The 20,281-nt window shown below is 53.1% G+C and overlaps 1 protein-coding gene across 5 annotated transcripts in view; it reads left to right on the top strand.

Annotated features, from left to right (window-relative positions):
* Nucleotides 1-533: 533 nt before the first annotated feature.
* The window catches only part of Slc12a3 (solute carrier family 12 member 3), a 38,515-nt gene continuing 18,767 nt past the window's right edge, over nucleotides 534-20,281 (top strand). For 3 of the 5 annotated variants that reach the window (XM_087595096.1, XM_087595095.1, XM_087595097.1), the window contains exons 1-17: nucleotides 535-847; nucleotides 1,840-1,986; nucleotides 3,137-3,212; nucleotides 4,772-4,867; nucleotides 5,078-5,217; nucleotides 5,548-5,658; nucleotides 6,554-6,665; nucleotides 6,865-6,995; nucleotides 12,241-12,325; nucleotides 13,234-13,388; nucleotides 13,533-13,640; nucleotides 13,928-14,051; nucleotides 15,744-15,845; nucleotides 16,572-16,727; nucleotides 17,328-17,427; nucleotides 18,217-18,328; nucleotides 18,884-19,024. In XM_087595096.1, the coding sequence (XP_087451222.1) occupies nucleotides 572-847; nucleotides 1,840-1,986; nucleotides 3,137-3,212; nucleotides 4,772-4,867; nucleotides 5,078-5,217; nucleotides 5,548-5,658; nucleotides 6,554-6,665; nucleotides 6,865-6,995; nucleotides 12,241-12,325; nucleotides 13,234-13,388; nucleotides 13,533-13,640; nucleotides 13,928-14,051; nucleotides 15,744-15,845; nucleotides 16,572-16,727; nucleotides 17,328-17,427; nucleotides 18,217-18,328; nucleotides 18,884-19,024 (2,172 nt within the window). In that variant the 5' untranslated portion in view covers nucleotides 535-571. 5 annotated transcript variants of the gene reach the window in all.

Below are 20,281 nucleotides of genomic sequence, written 5' to 3'. Positions count from 1 at the left end.
GTCCTAGAGGCCAGTGACCAGGAGCAAACCCTCACGGTTTGTCAGCCAAGAGGTGGCTGCAGGTCTGGCTTGAGGCCACTGCTCATAATGTATATTGAAATGTATTAGGAGAGACGCTGAGACTGTGAGGGACAGAGACTGGAAGACAGGCTTCCTTTTTGTTATATGCATGTCCTAAGATGACATCCATTCAAACCAGTAAGTAAAATGGAAGAAATACAAGGACTGTTAACCTGCAGTGTAGGTAGGCACTGGCAACAAGGCCTTCTCTGGGTCCTCCCTCATGTCTGCTGCTTCCTAGGCTTAGAAGAGCTGCTGCAGGACTCAGAGATGTGGCTCGTGGCTCTAACCCGGCCCTCCTGCTTCAAAGTGGCCCCTGTATCAAGGATCAGATACATGGGGGCAGGACAGCAGTTGCTACGCTCCGCCTCCCACTCTAGCAGAGACCCTGCTCCTTTGCCATGGGCTGTCTGGATCAAGCTCCCGCCTTCTCCCAGCTGGTGCCCAGCCTATAAAGCCACCCTGAGTGTCCTTGCCCACTCTGTCCCCTCCTTTGACACCCGGAGCCATAATGGCAGAGCTACCCGTGACAGAGATGCCAGGCGATGCTCTGTGCAGTGGGCGCTTCACCATCAGCACGCTGCTGGGGGGTGACGAGCCCCCACCAGCTGCCTGTGACAATAGCCAGCCCAGCCATTTGACCCATGGCAGCACCTTGTACCTACGCACCTTTGGTTACAACACTATAGATGTGGTACCCGCCTACGAACACTACGCTAACAGCGCTCTGCCCGGCGAGCCCCGGAAGGTGCGGCCCACCCTGGCTGACCTGCACTCGTTCCTCAAGGTAAGCAGCAGTTTAAAGACCGGCTGCTTCCCGGCTGTGTGACTTTGGCGTGATTGCCTGGCACATTCTGTCATCTGTGTTGTGAAGATGACTGGGTACCTTCCTCAAGGATCAAGATACCCAAATGAAGGGCTAGGGATTTAGCTCAGTGGTAGAGCGCTTGCCAAAGGCCCTGGGTTCGGTCCCCAGCTCCGAAAAAAAGAAAAAAAAAAGATACCCAAATGAAATAGTGGACAGAGGTGCCATGAAGCTCAGGGGCACACATAATACATATCATCCAGGCCCCCGCAGCCCAAAGATGATAGCGGAGCCTGCTGCTTCTACAAATGCAGGTTGTACACCACTGAGAGAGACTGTGAGTGGGAGGGAGCATGCTGGGCCCCCTCAAATATCAGCTCGTTGGCTTCTCTGTCTGGGAGGCTGGAGGGTCTAATTCCTGTCACCTCACGGTTTCACGGACAGTTGCATGGTTCTTTCTGGATCTGGGGCTTTGCTAACCTTTAACACTCTTCTGTGTTTCAAAGCTACCTCAGAAGGGGCCAAACAAGACCCCTTGTTTGAATAGGAATGCTGAGATGAGATGCTGGGAAGAAGGGGAAGAAGGCCCCAGAGTGGGCTGTGGGATAGGTGGCCCCAGAGTCAGTAGGGATAGGAAACCCAAGACTGCCATGCTGGGGGGGTCCAGGCCTGGTTCAGTCTATCTGTGCCAGAGACCCAGTGTGTGACATGGGACATACTGTTTCACCTTCCATCCTGTCCCTTCTTAGACTGCGGGCTTGTCACATCTCAGCCCTCTGCCCCAGATGGGGAGGAGCCTCCCTGAGCAGAAGCACACTCTGCTCTCTCTGGTGTTTCTCCAAGCTTCAAGCAGCATTGTGTGCAAGGCTCTGTCCAGGGGCTGCCTGTGTGGCAAAGTGAGGCAGGCAGGACTGAATACAGACACTCAGCCCCCAACCCCATTTCCTGACTCCTACCGGTCTCTGGGCCCCCAGCAGGAAGGTAGCCACCTGCATGCCCTGGCCTTTGATGGACGGCCAGGCCATGAGCTGACTGATGGACTTGTGGAAGACGAGACAGGCGCCAACAGTGAGAAGAGCCCTGGAGAACCTGTGCGTTTCGGCTGGGTCAAGGGAGTGATGGTGAGTGGCTGTGGACTGGGGTGTGATGTCTAGACAGGGAAGAGGTAGAGCCCCATTCAGCCTCAGCTTTGACTCCCAGGCCCTAGCGAGCAGTTTAGACTTTGGGCTCAGTTTCCCCATAAGCAGTGACATCATATTTGGTGTAGGCTTCCCACACTTCTTACGTGCTCTTGGCCAAGACCCAACCATGGGAAGATCTCTGCTCACTAATGTGTCCTTAGGGCAGTTACTTAGCCACTGGCAGCCTCAGTTTTCTCACCTGTAACCTCCAGCATTAAAATAGTTACTATGTGTGAAAATTCTTGAATCAACGCCTGCTAGGGGGTTATTAGAAGAAATTCCACATAGGGCCACTAGAGGGCAGCACGAACATACAAATCTACAATTCCTCCCCCTCCACTCCCATACCATACCTACTGGGAGACGGGTGTTAGCTGTAGTAGGAAGCCTACGCCAGCCTTCAGGAAGCAAAGAGTCAAGTGGCCTTGACCTTGAAAGACAATATCGGGTTTTACAAAAATGATGGGATGGAGTGCAGGGGAAACCAGAACCAGAGCCTTCATCTCCCAGGGGCTTTGCAATCAGAGTAGCAACAGCCCTGATCTGTGTTAGCCGGAACCAGGCACCCTCTGATTTTCATCTCAGCCCCAGAAATCTCCTGAGTGTGAAAGTCAAATGTCCCTACCTGGCCCTACCTGGCCCTAGTAGTTGGCAGGGCCAAAGTCCATATCAGGCCCTCCTACTTGGAATTTCAGCCCCTCTGGCTTTGTCTTTAATATGGAAGCAACCTGAGGTTTGATTTCTGCTCTATGTGGGGTGCTGGCTTCAGCTGGCTTTTGCTGATGCTTCCAGAACGCCATGCCCAGGGCCAATAGCTGCTCAAGGCAATGGCTGGGATCTGGCAGATATACGGTCTTGGGCTTGGACCAGGGAGAGTGATGAGAAGGCTAAAGCCCATCCCCAGACCTCCATGGCAGAGTGGGAGCAGATGAAAATTGTCCTCCCATTTCTCCCCCAAGCCAGGCAGGCTGATCCCATGGGAGGGAAAGCCCAAGAAGCATCGGGTGTCCCCTAGACCTGGGAACAAGCACATGAGGGTTTGGCCTTGAGTCTGGCCCTCAGGAAGCCTCTAACTCCGCTCTCCTACCAGATCCGATGCATGCTCAACATATGGGGTGTGATCCTCTATCTGCGGCTGCCCTGGATTACGGCGCAGGCGGGCATTGGTGAGTGCCAGTCACCTCAAGGAGAAGGGAAAGCACATGTGCTTGAGTTCTGGGTCAAACCCCTTGGGCTGTAGAGACTCCAGGCTAGACCTGCTCCTCCCCAGCACACCTGGGATGGCAGCAGCCACCGGTGAGGATGGAGCAGAAGAGAACATCGGATGCAGAGTCAGCCGTGTCAGGGTACCTCGGTGAGCCAACTTCTAGTGCAGAGTGTTTGTGTCAGAGCTGAAAAGAGCAGGGTTCAGATGCTGGGTATCTTTGAGTCCCTAACCTTCTCTGAGCCTCGGTTTCCTGGTGGGTAAAATGGGTTGACAACAGTACCCGCCTACAGGGCTACAAGGCGCTGGGAAGCAACACAGGCATGGCTTTCTTCCTATTGTCAAAGTGGCTGCCGTCCTTTCCACGACCGGAAACTATTCCAACATGGGCACACGAACTTCCTGTTAGTCAGCTCACCAAGGAAGGTAGACAGACCAACCTTAACTGAGTAGGGCAAGGTGCGTGTGTGTGCATGCGTGCATGCGTGTTCAAACATGCTCATGTGTATCTTTGTACTTGAACCTGTAGAAGCCAGAGAAAGCCTCAGGCATCTACCTCAGGAGCCATCAGTCTCCTTTGAGACGGGTCACTGGCCCAGATCTCACTAATTAAGCCAGCAAGCCCCAGGGATCTTCCGATTTCTACCTCCCCAATATGGGCCTTGCAGGTGCATGCCACCAGGCCTTGACCTTTTTTTTTTTTTTTTTTTTTTTTGGTTCTTTTTTTTTTCGGAGCTGGGGACCGAACCCAGGGCCTTGCGCTTCCTAGGCAAGCGCTCTACCACTGAGCTAAATCCCCAACCCCAGGCCTTGACTTTTGTGCAGGCTGTGGAGACCAAACTCACATTCTCGCTCTTGCAAGCCAAGCACTTTACTGTACCTGGCTAACTCCCAGGTTCCCTGGCTTTTGTTTTCATTTTGAGATGGAGTCTGGTCTATCCCAGGTCTCAAACTCACTATGTAACAACCAAGGATGACCTTAGAGTTCTAGCTACCAGGATTTCTAGCTACTAGGATTAAAGGTGTGTGCCGCCATGCCTGGATTATGGGGTACTGGGGCTCAAACCCGGTCCTTGTGCTGGGCAGGCACTCTCCCAACTGAGCTACATCCCCAGTCCTTATTTTCAGAGGGTTTTGTGGGGGCTGCTGTTGTTTGAAGCAGGCTCTCTGTCTCTCTAAGTAAACTTGGCTGTCTTAGAACTTGCTCTGTCGATCAGAGATATCCACCTGCCTCCGCCGTGTGAATGCTAGGATTAAAGACCCGTGACATCATGCCTGGCTCCTCCTTTCTGCTTTGACCCAGGGCCTCTCTCTCTATTGCCCAGGCTGGCCTTGAACTCTCTACCTCCCAAATGCTGGGGTGACAGGCCTGCACTTCAGCCTCTGGTGACAAACTGAGACTCAGAGAAAGGGACTTGGGTCGCATGGGGATTTAGGGGACAGACTCAGGTTTCTCCATGGGTTCTCGCCTGAGACGTGTGCTGATTGAGTTTTGGGGTGCTCCCATTCACCCCCACACAGTCCTGACCTGGCTCATCATCCTGCTGTCAGTCATGGTGACATCTATCACCGGCCTCTCTATCTCGGCCATCTCCACCAATGGCAAGGTCAAGTCGGGTGAGTTCTGGGGCCAGCGTTCCCTGGACTCCATGCTTTCTGAGCTGCCATCCCACCCCTGGTGTACCCCATCATACCCACCTTGCTTCAGATGGGGTCTTGTGGGGGCTCTCTACCTCTCAAAGCGGTCTGGATTACCCACCCTGTGGCCCTCGGTCCTGCCCCCTGCAGAACATGGCTTCTTCTCTGGCCCCCTGCTCTGCCCACTAGGTGGTACCTATTTCCTAATTTCTCGGAGTCTGGGACCTGAGCTGGGGGGCTCCATTGGCCTCATCTTCGCCTTTGCCAATGCCGTGGGTGTGGCCATGCACACTGTGGGCTTTGCAGAGACCGTACGAGACCTACTTCAGGTGAGGGGCCAGGCGTGGGGTGGAGGGAGCGGGACCACCTCCCCACACTGCTCCTCACGCAGGCCTTCCTCCCCCAGCCTAATCTTTCCCACCATTGACCAAAGCTGTGTCTGGTCACTTTGACAGTAAAAGTCTCATAAGTATAGACCATCCTCACAAGATCCCCTTTAGGGTACATGCTGCCTTTGGGCCATGTTGTCCCTGCCCATACAGTAGTTCTCTGGGGCAGGGGTGAGGTATCCTCTCAGGGTATGCCCTAAGTGAAGTGAGAGTGGGGGTCTGGAGGAATAGAGGGGGAGACTGGACACACAGCGGGTCTGCTCCCCACAGGAGAACGGCACACCCATTGTAGACCCCATCAATGACATCCGCATCATCGGTGTGGTCACGGTCACTGTGCTGCTGGCCATCTCGCTGGCTGGGATGGAGTGGGAGTCCAAGGTGAGGTGGATATGCTGGGAGTGAGGAGGTGGGCCTGGTTTTGCCCCTTCTAAGTGTGCCAACTAGGATTGAAGTGTGGCTTCTAGGACAAATAAACAAACAAACAAAAACCCTAAGACAGACTTTGTTCTATTTCCTGTAACTCTCCCAAGGATGTGGTGTAGGGCTAGCATGGTGGTTTCCATGGAGCAGGGGAGAGGTATGAAGACGCCTTCCATCCCGTGACCTTTCCAGCCCTGAGTGCGGTCCTTATTGACCTGGTTCACAATGGCTGCCATCCTGACACCTGTGGTCCAGGCAGAGAGAGACTGGGGAGAGTGAAAGAAAAGAAAGGAATTCTCTATCCATGCTTTTAGGTTAAGCCAAAAGTTGTGCACATTGCTCCTGCTCACACCCCATTGGCCAGAACCTGCTCTTGTAGCTTGCGAAGCTGCAGAGAGAGGCAAGACAATGTGCTCTCCAATCCTGCAAAATCCTGTATCCAGCCAAACCTCAGAGGTTTTGTATCACCGAACAAAAGAATCGCTGAGCTATAAGCCAGCGGGCTGGACCAGAAGGGAGCCTTTGACTTGGGAGGGGCCTGGCCTGTGTGCCTCGCTTCTCCATGTTGTCCTCCTGGCTCTGGTCTCCAGGTGGTTCTTCACTAGCCTTCCCCTTGCAAGCGTCTGCTGCTGGGAACTACTACTCCAGACCGCCTTGCTCATGGAGCCCCCAACCTGACCCCATCATGCCTCCTGCTTCTAGTCGCAGGCCAACTTGTTCACTGTCAACATCCCTGACTCCTTGCAGCCTGACTGAGATGAGGACACAGTCACGTGGTTAACAGAGTCAGGGACCACACAGCCCCCCAGAAGGCTGGAGCCGCCATCTGACCTCCCGTGTCCTTTTACTCCAGGCCCAGGTGCTGTTCTTTCTTGTCATCATGGTCTCTTTTGCCAACTACCTGGTGGGCACGCTGATCCCAGCATCTAAGGACAAAGCCTCCAAAGGTTTCTACAGCTACCATGGTACGTGAGGCCGGTGGCCCCACAGTGGCTCTGTGGATGGGGACAGTCGGGCTGTGTATTTGACTCCTTAAATGGGCACAAGAGGCCAGGATCTCCTCCCATGGCCACAGGCCTCCAGGGATCCTACTGCTGTCTGGCTGGACCATATTAGATGGCCAAGCCCTGAGGGTAGCTCTGACTTAGGCATTGGTTTTTCCAGGGGACATTTTTGTTCAGAACCTGGTACCCGACTGGAGAGGCATCGATGGTAGCTTCTTCGGGATGTTCTCCATCTTCTTCCCTTCAGCCACAGGCATTCTGGCAGGGGCCAACATCTCTGGGGACCTCAAGGTAAGCAGAGGCTGTCCTAACTGTCTGGTACCACAGAGGACCCGCATCCTGGAACCCTGGTATCATTCCCAGGTGCCCCCCAGCTCTGCTCTGAAGACTGACTTACTCGCTCATGACAGGCCTTTTGCCTAAGAGACCTAATCCGCCCTGCTCTGTTCTTGTTACTTTGCAAAGTTCTGTGCCTCTTTCAAATCCCTCCTGCAAGGGCTCTGGCTGGCCTTCCGCCCACCATGGTGTGTTCCCAGCATGAGAGGTCAGCCCAGTGTCTCTGGCTCTGTCTCCAGCTTAGCGTCGGACACGAGCAAGGTGCTTGGTGTGTTTGTTGAATGAATGGTAGTGAGTAGAGTCAAAGCAGCAATGCAAAGTGCTGTGCGGTGGGAGTGAGAAGAGAAGGAGTAGCAGATCTTCTGGGTGGGAGTGGGCCCAGAGCCAGACGCCAAAGAGCTGGGGGTGTGCCAGACAGTAGGCCCAAAATGGTATTGTGTTGAGCTCTTACTTTAGACTCCCTCCCCATTGAAGGTGTCGCGCTTCTCGCAGAATTAAGAATTGGGCACCATGGGCATGGAGGGTACAGTGGGTGCAGTGGATGTGGTGGGCACAGTGGGTATGGTGGCATAGGCTTGGAATCCCAGGACTCATAAAGTTGAGAGGGGAGGATCAGGAAAGGCGAAGATCATTCTTTACTACACAATGAGTTCAGAGCCAGTCTGGGCTCTGTGAGGCACCATTTTTTGTTTGTTTGTTTGTTTGTTTGTTTGTTTTGCCAAAACAAACCAAGAGCAAACCCAGTGTCCTGGAGGCAATGAAGAAAGCGACCCACTCAGCTTGCTAAGCTAGAGCTTCCTATTGAGAAAGCCTGGAGGGCAGGACGTTTACCTAACACACTCGAGAGAGCAGCTGGCAGAAGGCCTTCAGCTTGACCCTCTTCAAGCCCTGTTAAGCGTCATTGTCTTGGTAGGGTTTTACTGCTGTGAACAGACACCAAGACCAATACAACTCTTTTTTTTTTAAAGGTGTATTTATTTTATGTATGTGAGTACACCATCACTCTCTTCAGAGACCAGCAGAGAGTCAAATCTCATTACAGATGGTTGTGAGCCACCATGTGGTTGCTGGGAATTGAACTCAGGACCTCTGGAAGGGCAGTCAGTGCTCTTAACCGCTGAGCCATCTCTCCAACTCCCCAAGACAACTCTTATAAGGACAACATTTAATTGGGACTGGTTTACAGGATCAGAGGTTCAGTTCATTATCATCAAAGCAGGATCATGACAGCATCCAGGCAGGCATGGTGCAGGGGGAGCTGAGGGTTCTACATCTTCATCTGAAGGCTGCTAGGAGAAGACTGGCTTCCAGGGAACTAGGGTCTTAAAGCCCATGCCACAACGACACACCTTCTCCAACAAGGCCATACCTCCTAATAGTGCCACTCCCGGGGACAAGCACATACAAACCATGACAGTCATCAAGCTTCTCTTCCCAGTGCCCAGCATCAGGGCCAGAAGCTATCCAAGAGCCTGGTATGGTGGCGTGCAGTGCCCTCTGTCCTCAGGCCTTAAGTTGGCTCTTGGACTTGGCTCCGCCCTTCCTGTGGGACTCTTGAGCAATCTCTGTAAGCCTCAGCTTCCTCAGCTGTGAAGTGAGCCTCATACAGCAGGTGTGGACTCGGAGGGCTGATTCTTGTTAAGCACTTAGAGCAGAGACTGTGAGAGCAGGGAGGGCTGTCATCTGTGCCCTGTTCTTATCACGCAAGCCCAGAACCAGAGGCGTGACAATGACCACGCAACGGTGAGGGGCCACACAGTGAAAGCTTAGAGAGGTCCCACTTAACGCTATTTGAAAAACGATTACTATGTGTGCATGGTGTGCATGTATGAGTGCAGATGTGCACATGTGCGTAGTGTACAGGTATAAGTGCAGATGGGCACATGTGCGTGGTGTGCATGTATGAGTGCAGATGTGCACATGTGCGTGGTGTACAGGTATGAGTGCAGATGGGCACATGTGCGTGGTGTGCATGTATGAGTGCAGGTGTGCACATGTGTGTGGTGTACAGGTATAAGTGCAGATGGGCACATGTGCGTGGTGTGCATGTATGAGTGCAGATGGGCACATGTGCGTGGTGTGCATGTATGAGTGCAGATGGGCACATGTGCGTGGTGTACAGGTATGAGTGCAGATGTGCACATGTGCGTGGTGTGCATGTATGAGTGCAGATGGGCACATGTGCGTGGTGTACAGGTATGAGTGCAGATGGGCACATGTGCGAGGTGTGCATGTATGAGTGCAGGTGTGCACATGTGTGTGGTGTACAGGTATGAGTGCAGGTGTGTATATGTGCGTAGTGTACAGGTATAAGTGCAGATGGGCACATGTGCGTGGTGTGCATGTATGAGTGCAGATGTACACATGTGTGTGGTGTACAGGTATAAGTGCAGATGGACACATGTGCGTGGTGTGCATGTATGGGTGCAGATGTGCACATGTGCGTAGTGTACAGGTATGAGTGCAGATGGGCACATGTGCGTAGTGTACAGGTATAAGTGCAGATGGGCACATGTGCGTGGTGTGCATGTATGAGTGCAGGTGTGCACGTGTGTGTGGTGTGCATGTATGAGTGCAGATGGGCACATGTGCGTGGTGTGCATGTATGAGTGCAGATGTGCACATGTGTGTGGTGTACAGGTATAAGTGCAGATGGGCACATGCCACAACACACGGATACAGAGGTGGGAAGATAACTTCTAGGAATTTGTTTTCCCATTCCTTCACGGGATCTGGGAATCAAACTCAGGTTATTAGGGTCAGTACAAGCGCTCTACCCACTGAGCTGTATCACTGACCCCATTTTATAGGCCTTCGCATATTTTGTGTACATATGATGTGTGGGGCTCATACGTGTAAACTTAAGGAAGGTATCTGTAATAGAATTCAGGGGATGACCTTGGGCGGCCCTGTCTACCTCCCACCTTGTTTGAGACAGGGCTGCTTCACTGTCTACTCTGGCACACACCGGGCTAGCTGGCTCATAAGCTGGAACTTCTCTCGTCCCTGACTCCCATCTGGCCGTGGGAGCCCTAGGATTACAGATGCGAGCTTCCGCGCTGAGCTCTGTGTGGGTTCTGCAGATCGGAGCCCATATAACACTGAGCTGCCCAGGAATGCAGAGAGCATGGCATGGTCCGTCCCCATCCACACCTCCCATTTATGAGCCCATTTCACCAGGTGGGGAAACTGAGTCTCAGAGATGCCGGGGGGCCTCCCAGAACACCTGGCTAGGAAGAGATGGGCTAGATTTGCGAGCCACCCTCAGACCAAGATAGGGGTGCAAGTAGAGGCTGAGGGCTAGATGTTCTCCCTGTGGCTACATGGTCCCCACAAACCAGAGGCCTTTAAATCTACATCTCCCTGCTCAGGAGACTGGAAACCTCAGAGAAGGCATTGACAACTATGCCCCTCTAAAAGTCTGGGGATGGTCCTTTCTAGCTTTGTCCTAGCTGTGTGGCATCCTGACAATGCCGCCCTGAACTGGCGGTCATTTTAACCTGTCATTCTAACAATGGGGGACATCTTTATGCTCCTTCTTCTTCTAATAGGACACCAGCCATCAGCTGAGGCTCCCTCTAATCCAGCATGCAGCGTGACCAGCTGTGATTGGGTCTGGGAACCCTGACTAGGGTCAGCGAGGGAACAAAGGAAGGACAGACACATGGACAGGGACACTGGAGTCTGGGTCCAATGGAGCACACACCTCCTACCGCCAGCCACCAGAATCTCTCCACTGCATATTTAAGTCCAGCACAGGGGAGAGGTTACTAGCTTGGTAGGAAGTCTCTGTAGGTGAGAATCTCAGGCTGTAGGCATCCCAGAGGAGGGAGAAGCTTCAGATGCTACCGGTCTTTGTATACACGAGTCACTCACTTAGACTCCCAAGTAAAGCTTTGTCACCAGGGTAAGGCTCTGTCACTCTCTTGGGGCTAAGGCCTCGGAGTCCTTGACACAGTCACTCAAGATTTCAGTCACTCAGGGAGTCCCTGCTCCCTTTAAGAATGACCTCATCTCTACTTACCCCTCCAACGACGTCTTTTCAAATAAGGGCGTGTTCTGAGGTTCTGGGTGGAGGTGTATAGAGGAGGTCAGAGAACGCTCAGTACAGCACAGCACAGCACAGCTCAGGCCTGAGAAACCCTCTGGAGTGAGAAACCCCAACAGTTCCACACTTAGTGGCTATGGCCTTTTGGAATTGGGGCCAGGACCTCACTGCACACAACTCAGATCACTGAGCATCGCTAGCAAGGCTAGGGTCATAGGATCCCCAGACAGAGACCCCGGCAGATTCAGGTCTCCCCAGGTTGCAGCCTCCTTCCACTGTGGGGCTCTGCTTTTATCCCTCTCCAGTCTGTTAACCTTCGTTTCACACTGTGATCTGTCTGCTGGGCTTCCCGGGGCACCGGAAGGTTTGCAGACAGTTAGTTCATGGCAGACTTGGCCTTCCCCCTGGGTTGGGTCTGGGCCTCAGGAGTGGAGCAGTCATTGAGGTTGCTGAGGAAAAGTAGCCTGTGCGGCTGGGCAGGAACCAGCTCCCGGGGTCTGAGGCTGTGGGTCTGTGGGTCAGGACTGCACCTGAAGCTCTGTAAAGCCGTCCTCCTCACATCCCACCACCCTCAATTCCTCACTAGCTGGGTGGGATTGTACAGGCCATATCTCGGGAAATTGTGTTTGAGAGAGCGCAGGGGAGGAGAAGGCTATGATCTGTGGGGGTGGGCGTAGGGAGTGGGAAATGGGCGTCGTGACAGTTGGGAAAAATCTTTCTCAGAGCAGGAGAATGCTTGGGGGGATGTCTTCTGACTCGGAGAGCCAGACTAAAAGCTAATGGTGATTTTCTGTGGCACATAGAGCTAGGCAAAGAGCGTCTGGGCCCTGGCTTCATTTCTAGCTGAAGCCAGCTGCCGCGGGTGAGTCTGAGATGGAGAGCCAGCATGAGCTCCCCTCCCCCCACAACCACCAGCGAGCCCTAACATGGGTCTTCTGGGTGTAATACGGCGCTGATAAGGTTTCTCACCTTCAACCCTGGGATCCCAGAGTGACGGCCATCTTGTAGGTCCTCAGTGGTGGACCCTCTTCTTCCAGGGCTGGACAGATTCTGAGGGTCCAAGGTCAGGGTCTGCTGCTCACCCCACCAAGGCACTGAGGCCCAAGGGGATCCATCCCACAGGCTGCCTGATAATACCATGCCCTCCCCCAGGACCCTGCTGTCGCTATTCCCAAGGGAACACTCATGGCCATTTTCTGGACCACCATTTCCTACCTTGCCATCTCGGCCACCATCGGTGAGTAGCCAGCAGAGCACGGATGGGGAGAACGAGAAGAGTGGCTCCGCCCCATAGTGGGGCTGGAGGAGTCTGCAATGTGGACTTGGCTTCTAACTGTGAGAGCTCTGTGGGGCAGCCCTTGAACCCTGCTTCTGGGGCACCCGTTACCTCTACAGTGACAAAGCATCTTCTTGGTGAGGGAGGCCAGACCAGGCTCCTCAGATACCTCAAGACATTGCTTTTCCAGATCCCTGTGTGAAGACCGTGCACAGTGTTTAATGATCACATTTAATCTGGGCACTACCATTGCCTTCGTCCTAGAGAAGAAACCCAGGGCTCTGAGGGGTAGAATCTCTGGATACTCTTGTTTCCAGGTGGCCAGGGGACTCGAACATTCTCATGGGCACTCGGGGCTTAAGAGTCGGGTCTCTGCTTTAAGGACACAGAGCACAGCCCTTCAGCTCTCCCAGCCTTGGGTTAAACAAAAATAAGGATATTGCCTTGCTCAGATTGTCAGGTACCCCCCAAATACCTCCATAGCTGCTGTCATTGATACTGTCACATGATAAGCTGGCCTGTATACAGTATCTCAACTTCTGTAGAGGTGGCCAGTCTTTGGGGATAGGGGAGAGGGTAAAGCAAAGGACACACACACACGAACACACACACATACATACACGAATGCATACACACACAGAGATATGCACACACACATGCATGCACACATGCACACACGCACATACACATGCACGCACACACACATGCACACACATGCACATGCACACACACATACACACACATGCATGCACACACGCACACACACATGCACACGCACACACATGCACATGCACACACACATGCACGCACGCACGCACGCACATGCACACACAATGCACACACATCTTAACACACCTTCCTCCTTTCAGGGTCCTGTGTGGTGAGGGATGCCTCTGGGGACGTGAACGACACCATAACTCCTGGCCCAGGCCTCTGTGAAGGGCTAGCCTGCGGTTATGGCTGGAACTTCACGGAATGCTCCCAGCAGCACAGCTGCCGCTATGGCCTCATCAACTACTACCAGGTATAAGCGGTGGACCTGGCTGAGGGACACCCAAGTCCAGAGAGGTAGGGGAGAGTGTGGGGGTTGAAATGTCAGGACCACAGCCTGCTTTGGGGAAGGGATACCCAATGGTGTTTCTAGTTCAGCACCCCCACATTCCCACAGACCATGAGCATGGTGTCTGCCTTCGCACCCCTGATCACAGCCGGCATCTTTGGGGCCACCCTGTCCTCGGCCTTGGCCTGTCTTGTCTCAGCTGCCAAGGTCTTCCAGGTGAGGTTGCGGAAAGGGGCTGCTGGGGTTCTGGCTGGGAAGAGCTGAGAAGAAAGGGTCCCTGGCTACTGTGAAGTGGGTCATGTGATATGGGTCTGGGTGGAAGGGAGGGAAAACGGGCTCGCAAACTCTTAAAGGAAGTAGCCCTGTCTCCATGGTGAGGAGAGGGCTGGGTTTTACCGTTCTCAGAAATGAAAAGCTGCCGAGGTCAAGGGCACGGTTGGCCCTGGGAAGGGCAAAGGGGTGGGTCCTGGCTAGGGTTTGAGTGTGGCGTTCACTGTCTACAGTGCCTGTGCGAAGACCAGCTGTACCCTCTGATTGGCTTCTTTGGCAAGGGCTATGGGAAGAACAAGGAACCTGTGCGTGGCTACTTGCTGGCCTACGCCATCGCGGTGGCCTTCATCATCATTGGTAAGAGGCTCCTTTTCCTGCCCCCTGTGAAGGTCCTAGGACCTGCTCCCCTTACCCTGTGTCACCGGGCACTTGGCGAACAGCACTTATTTGGTGTTGGGGCCAGGCACAAACTAAACACTTGTTTTACTATCGAGGCACATCCCGGTCCCGGTACATAAACGTTTGTGTGGGCGAGGCCCAGCCTGGAAGGCCACACAATCCTTTCCACCTCCAGACAGGGTGGCCCACACCAAGCCATGCCAGGGAGTGTTGTTAGGAGGAAACTTCAGTGCCTTTCCTGCTTCTGCATTCCAGTGTCCTGACAGCTGGGCCATAACCCCGCCCCCAGGACACCGTTGGAGAAGGGCCAACCTGATATAATTGGCTAGCACAGTCATTACCTTTGCGCATGCGTAAACTAGACAAAGCCAGCCTCTCACCCAAATAATAGGTAGGCTGGCCTCTGCTGGCTTTGCCATGCTCCTGCTGTATGACTGTCATTTCTCTGAGCCACGGTTTGTTCTGCTGCAGAGTAAGGGGCAGTGCATGGATTGTAAGCCACAGATGGGCAGAAAGAGAGTCCATATCAGGGCACAACCCCATACAGACGCACACATCCAATATATCCTGGTTAATTCAGTCAAGGAAGCGGAATTCGAAAAAGAGAAGCAACCACCCTATGACGTGACATCCCCTGCCCGGCTCCCTATGCAGAAGTGGGGCGTATGGTCTGTGGAAAGTCCCACCCCCACTCCTATTCCCCACTCTCCACCCCCTCTCCCAAAGGTACCTTCTTGTTAGAGCCAGATCCCTGCAGCTCCGGCTGGTCCCGTTAGTCATCCAGCCATGAGACTTGCCCCTAGTAGTCTGGTTGCTATCACCCAAAGGAAGATTCTAGATACTAGATCCTGCATTGTATGAAGTGTCTCGCCTGGGAAGCAGAGAAGTCTCGTCGTCCGGCCTTCTCGAGAGCCACCCTGTCTCCTTAGAGCTGTAGGTTTCTGGGTGGTACCTATGGGCTGATGATTCTGACTTAGCCAAGCTGAGGACCATGACCCTAAGTACTCAAGGGAACCTAATAAGGTTCTGTGCAGAAATACTTGTCCCCAAAGAGCTGCTTGTCTTTCTTTTGGGCTCCCCAGAAAGACCCTAAGCTGGACATGCACATGTTTATGTGAGTGTACTACAGCCAGCGAGTCAGGGAAGAGGAAGGACCACTGTGGACAGGACTGGGAGATGCTCTCAGGGGTCATGGGTCACATTGACAAATGTATTCCTTTTATTTGAGGCCAAAACTGTCATGGCTACTGCCCTTGGTCACCCAGTAGCCTGAAAATGTCCATCCCCCTGTCTTCCACCTTCTAAATATTTTTATACATTTGTTATGGGGCAGGGGGAACATATGAGGGTCAAAGGACAGCTTTCGGGAGTCCACTCCTTCCAGCGCTTGTGTGATGGCTCAGGCCAGCAGGCCTTGATGGGGAGTGGCGTTACCTGCCTGCTCCCTCTATCTTAAAAACTGACGCTTAGGTTTTCTAAGACACTGACCCTCGGGAACCTCACGGGGCAAAGGACTCGCTTCCCAGATGAGAAGGTTGAATTGACTGAGCATCCAGGCCTGGCGGCGCTAGGGGCCAACCTGTGAGTGCGCGCCAGGCAGCTCCTGGGAGGAGCCCAACATGTTGCCCCTCTCTCCCTGGGTCTCTGAAGCTGAGCTCAACACCATCGCTCCCATCATTTCTAACTTCTTCCTCTGCTCCTACGCCCTCATCAACTTCAGCTGCTTCCATGCCTCCATCACCAACTCACCTGGTGAGCAGACCCCTGTTCCAACCACCGGAAGAGGGGGGGAGGAGCTGCGGGTGGAAAGGAGGAGGAGACCTGGGCCAGAAAGGGATGAATTTCCCAGTAGCAGAAGATGTAGCTGTTTGTGCACAGATCACCGCTAGGGGCGCTGTTCATCCTGCAGCAATTTAACGGCATAGATTTGGGGTGGAGGCGATACTTCCGCGGCTGCTGCAAACTTTCTAGCAGATGGCAGTAGCGAGCAGAGGAATACTTTCGCCAATGAATCCTAGATCTTCGAAGGGCCTGTTATCCCAACACTTTTCATAAAGACCACAGTGTGCCTGGCACTCTAACAGATGCGTCATGGTACAGTGATCACTAGAAGTAGCCCTGACCTAGCAGAGAGCCAGGCAGAATTAAGTGTCTTTCCATCCCTTTAATCCCTTGGGTCCCATAAGACCCTTGGGATCTGGTACTGTTGCTGATGCTTGGGCTCTGTTTGATCAGGGCTGGATGTTCCCTTCCTGGTATAGCTTATCGCCATAGTGAAATAAATACCCAACAGGCAAGGTTGTGGTACTCCCTAGAGCCTCCCTACCCCACCCCGGGTGTTAAGCCTGGTGGGGCCCTAGGGGTAGTGGGTACAGGCCAGGACCACAGCACTGGCTGTGAAAGCATGGAGATTGCTGTAGCTCTGCGAGGGAGAAGGCTCCTGAGCATGCGCATGTGCACTGGCCTGGCCCCGCCCAGGATGGAGACCCTCCTTCCGATACTACAGCAAGTGGGCGGCGCTGTTTGGGGCAGTGATCTCCGTGGTCATCATGTTCCTGCTTACCTGGTGGGCAGCTCTCATTGCCATTGGAGTCGTTCTCTTCCTCCTGCTCTATGTGATCTACAAGAAGCCAGGTGGGTGGCCATCATTACCCTGGGGCTCAACTCCCTGCCTGGGCAGCCATGCAGCCAAGCCTGTCCTTCCTCCCAGCTGGTTCCTGGCCTTGGCCTCACCCCTAAGTGGGACTCAGGCTGGCCTCCACCGCAGCCTTCCTGAGCTTGGTGCTCAAAGGAACAAGCCCACTGAGAGCCAGTCTTCTACCGGATAGCGTGTACATACGGGGTAGGGTGACCATGAGTGAACTGCAAAGGTGGACACTGAGAAAGACAGTCTACCTGCATGTAGCAGTCCTGAACGGACTGCAGTCTGAGGGAGGTTACCCTAGAGCTCTACCTCTGAACGTGGCCTTCTGGATGGCCTCAGAGCTCTGCTTGTCGAATGGGTGTTCAACCCTTAGCTCCATGACCTTGAACTAGGTGACCATATATGTGGCCTTTGGCTTCAGACCTGCACTCATTAGGGACAGAGCTGCCGGCTGTCTATCCATCCACAGCTGTCTATCCATCCCGAGGTGCTCTGTGCCTAAGAAAGATGGACAGTACCTTTCCCCCAACCCCCAATTGACTGGTTGCTCCCTGCAGTTTTGAGTCTTGTTCTCGCCTCTCTTCCCGCAGAGGTAAACTGGGGCTCCTCAGTGCAGGCTGGCTCCTACAACCTGGCCCTGAGCTACTCCGTGGGCCTCAATGAGGTGGAAGACCACATCAAGAACTATCGGTGAGCAGGGCTTCCGGGCCAGCTGGGAGCCTGGAGCTAGCCATGGTTCTCTGCCCTGGTAGGTCCAGGACGGAAGAACCAGTCGGCCCTGCCAGGTAGGGACAAAGCAATAAGGGGTCCTTGTGTCCCAGCTCCCACAGTGGAAGCCGAGCTGTCAGGGTCACATGGTCTGATTCCCGTGACACGATCGTGGGTTGGTGGCAGTGACAAGCCCTTCAAAGCTGAACGGTGAGGGAAGTCGCTCACCTTCTTCCTCTCACCTGGCCGTAGTAGATTCCGTAAGATCTATGACTGTGACCCCCGATGCTCATGGCAAACCTCGGAGGGTCCTAACCTCAGACACAGAAGAGGACAAATGAAGTTTGGAGATGTTAACTACCTCTGTTTGCCTAGCCGGCAAATGAACCATGGAGTCTGGTTTGGATGGGCAGGAATGTTTAACTCGTGCTGCCTTTCAACACAAAGGTTCCGGCACCCGGCCAGAGTTTGTAAACAATGGCCTCCTTGTGACTGATCTGTACTCTGCTTTTGCCACGCTGGGTTTGGTGGGGGCAGAGGAAGTAGGTAGGCTGGTGCATCTGATGGCCCAGGCAAGGACAGGGAAACAAAGTATCATACCTCAAAAAAAACCATGAAAGATCTCGTGTCACAGCTGGAAAAATGGGTCCCAGTGCACACAAGTCTCATCCAAAGCTATCAGGATTGAGGAATCCAGGAGCATATGCCTTTAGCACAAAGGCCCTAAAGGGTCTTTCCTGACACCTCTCGCTGTGTTCTTCCTTCTCCTAGCCCCCAGTGCCTGGTGCTTACAGGACCCCCCAACTTCCGCCCAGCTCTTGTGGACTTTGTGAGCACGTTTACCCAGAACCTAAGCCTGATGATCTGTGGCCACGTGCTCATTGTGAGTGCTCCTGGGGGCTTGGGAAGGACACCCTGTACTGTGGGGCGTGGGGTGTGGCCACGGGGCGTGGGGTGTGGCCACGTGCTCATTCTGAGTGCTCCTGGGGTGTTGGGAGGGACAACCTGTACCCTGAGGCACTGGGACCTGGATGTAGTATCTATCAAGGGATAAGAGGAACAGCGGAAAAAGATCTAGCAGAGTCTGGCCAGGTCCTTCCTTCAAAACATGGTCTCATGGGGTTGGGGATTTAGCTCAGTGGTAGAGCGCTTGCCTAGCAAGCACAAGGCCCTGGGTTCGGTCCCCAGCTCCGAAAAAAAAAAAAAAAAAAAGAAAGAAAGAAAGAAAAGAAAACATGGTCTCATGAAGCCCAGGCTGGCTCAAGTTCACTGTGTAGTTAAGGCAGAGCACCCAAGTGCCACGTTTAGCTTCCATTCTTTACCTCCCATCTTCCGCTCTAATCAAGAACACCACTAGGTGCTTCTGAGGCTCAGGGGAGCCTCTAGGACACCAGAAGGACTGAGGACAGCCATGACACCACATGTTCCTCACCCACAGGCACCCGGCAAACAGAGAGTGCCCGAGCTCCGGCTCATCGCCAGCGGACACACCAAGTGGCTGAACAAGAGGAAGATCAAGGCCTTCTACTCTGACGTCATAGCTGAGGACTTGCGCAGTGGCGTCCAGATCCTCATGCAGGTGTCCTAGCCAGGCTTCCTACGGGACTTAGCGAGGCAGCAAGCACGGCAGAGGCAGAGTGGGCTGACCCAGCTTAAGCTTCTTGACTGCAGTGGACGCCCCCCACTGGTTTACGTCTCAAGCAGTGCAGGCTCAAGAGCGCCCAGGAGTCTTGGGAACTTGTGGGGACTTTGGGGCTTTGCCCAGATCCTGTTTCTGCTTTATTTTAGTTTAGTTAAATTTAGTTGTTTTGTTTTTTTTCTTCTTTCTCTTTCAGTATCAGTATTGGGCCTTGAGCCTTAGGACCTTTTTACTAAACAAACAAACCAAAAAGTGACTGAGACTGAGTATCACTAAATTATCCGGGCTGGCCTTGAACTCGCTCTGCAGCCCAGGTGGGCTGTGACTTGCAAATCCTCCTGCCTCACCTTCCTAGTTAGCTCCCGTTTTATTTTATTTTATTTTTTTCAAATATAGTTTGCACTTAGCAAAGTAACAGATGTTTGCACATGTGGCCACCATACAGTGGTATATAGCCATTGCTCAGATTGACATCCAGAGTGTTCTGCTGGCCAGTGAGTTCACTGCTCTATGTTTCTACGAGAAACATCAGAGAATCCTTTTCAATGGCTTTAGCTGTTTCTCAGCTTGAAAAAAAAATGTTGGAGGTCGCTCCAGAGTTTCCCAAAAAAAAAAAAAAAAAAGTTTTAGAAGAGGTAGAGAGAGGGACACAGTGAAGTGTGCACTTGGTGTTTGTTTTGTGGGTTTCCTGTTTCTCGTTTGAGACAGGTGATCACCAGTAACCACCATGCAGAGCGTGCTAGCTTTGGACTCACTGTGTTGCTTGGTGTGCCCCAAATTCCTCCAATTCATGCAAAGTATCTCCTTCTTAGCTTTGGGGGTTGGGGGCTGATACTTGGGGATCAAGTACAGGGTCTCCTGAGTGCTAGGCTAGGCAAGCACTCGGCACTCACTCCAGCACTGAGCAAAACCATCGTGTGCCCCCAGCTTCTTGGTAGTTATGACTATTGGCAAGTATACCATGCCCAGATAGATAGACCGACGTATATAAAGAGAGATATGTGAATTGGTTTTGAATTATATACCTTTAAATGATTAATTTCTTTTGGAGACAAGGTCTAACAGTGTGATCCCGGCTAACAGAAACTATCAGTGCAGATCCTCCCGTTAATCTGACTCACAGGGATCTGCCTCCTGTCTCTCTCCACGCCAAAATGGCTAATTTACTATATTGACTTCACTCCAAATATTTTAAAG

The sequence above is a fragment of the Rattus norvegicus genome, chromosome 19 (assembly GCF_021556685.1).
Source record: "Rattus norvegicus strain SHRSP/BbbUtx chromosome 19, alternate assembly SHRSP_T2T, whole genome shotgun sequence".
In the NCBI taxonomy this organism is placed as follows: Eukaryota; Metazoa; Chordata; class Mammalia; order Rodentia; family Muridae; genus Rattus; species Rattus norvegicus.
This window is presented reverse-complemented; position numbering and strand designations above follow the sequence as displayed.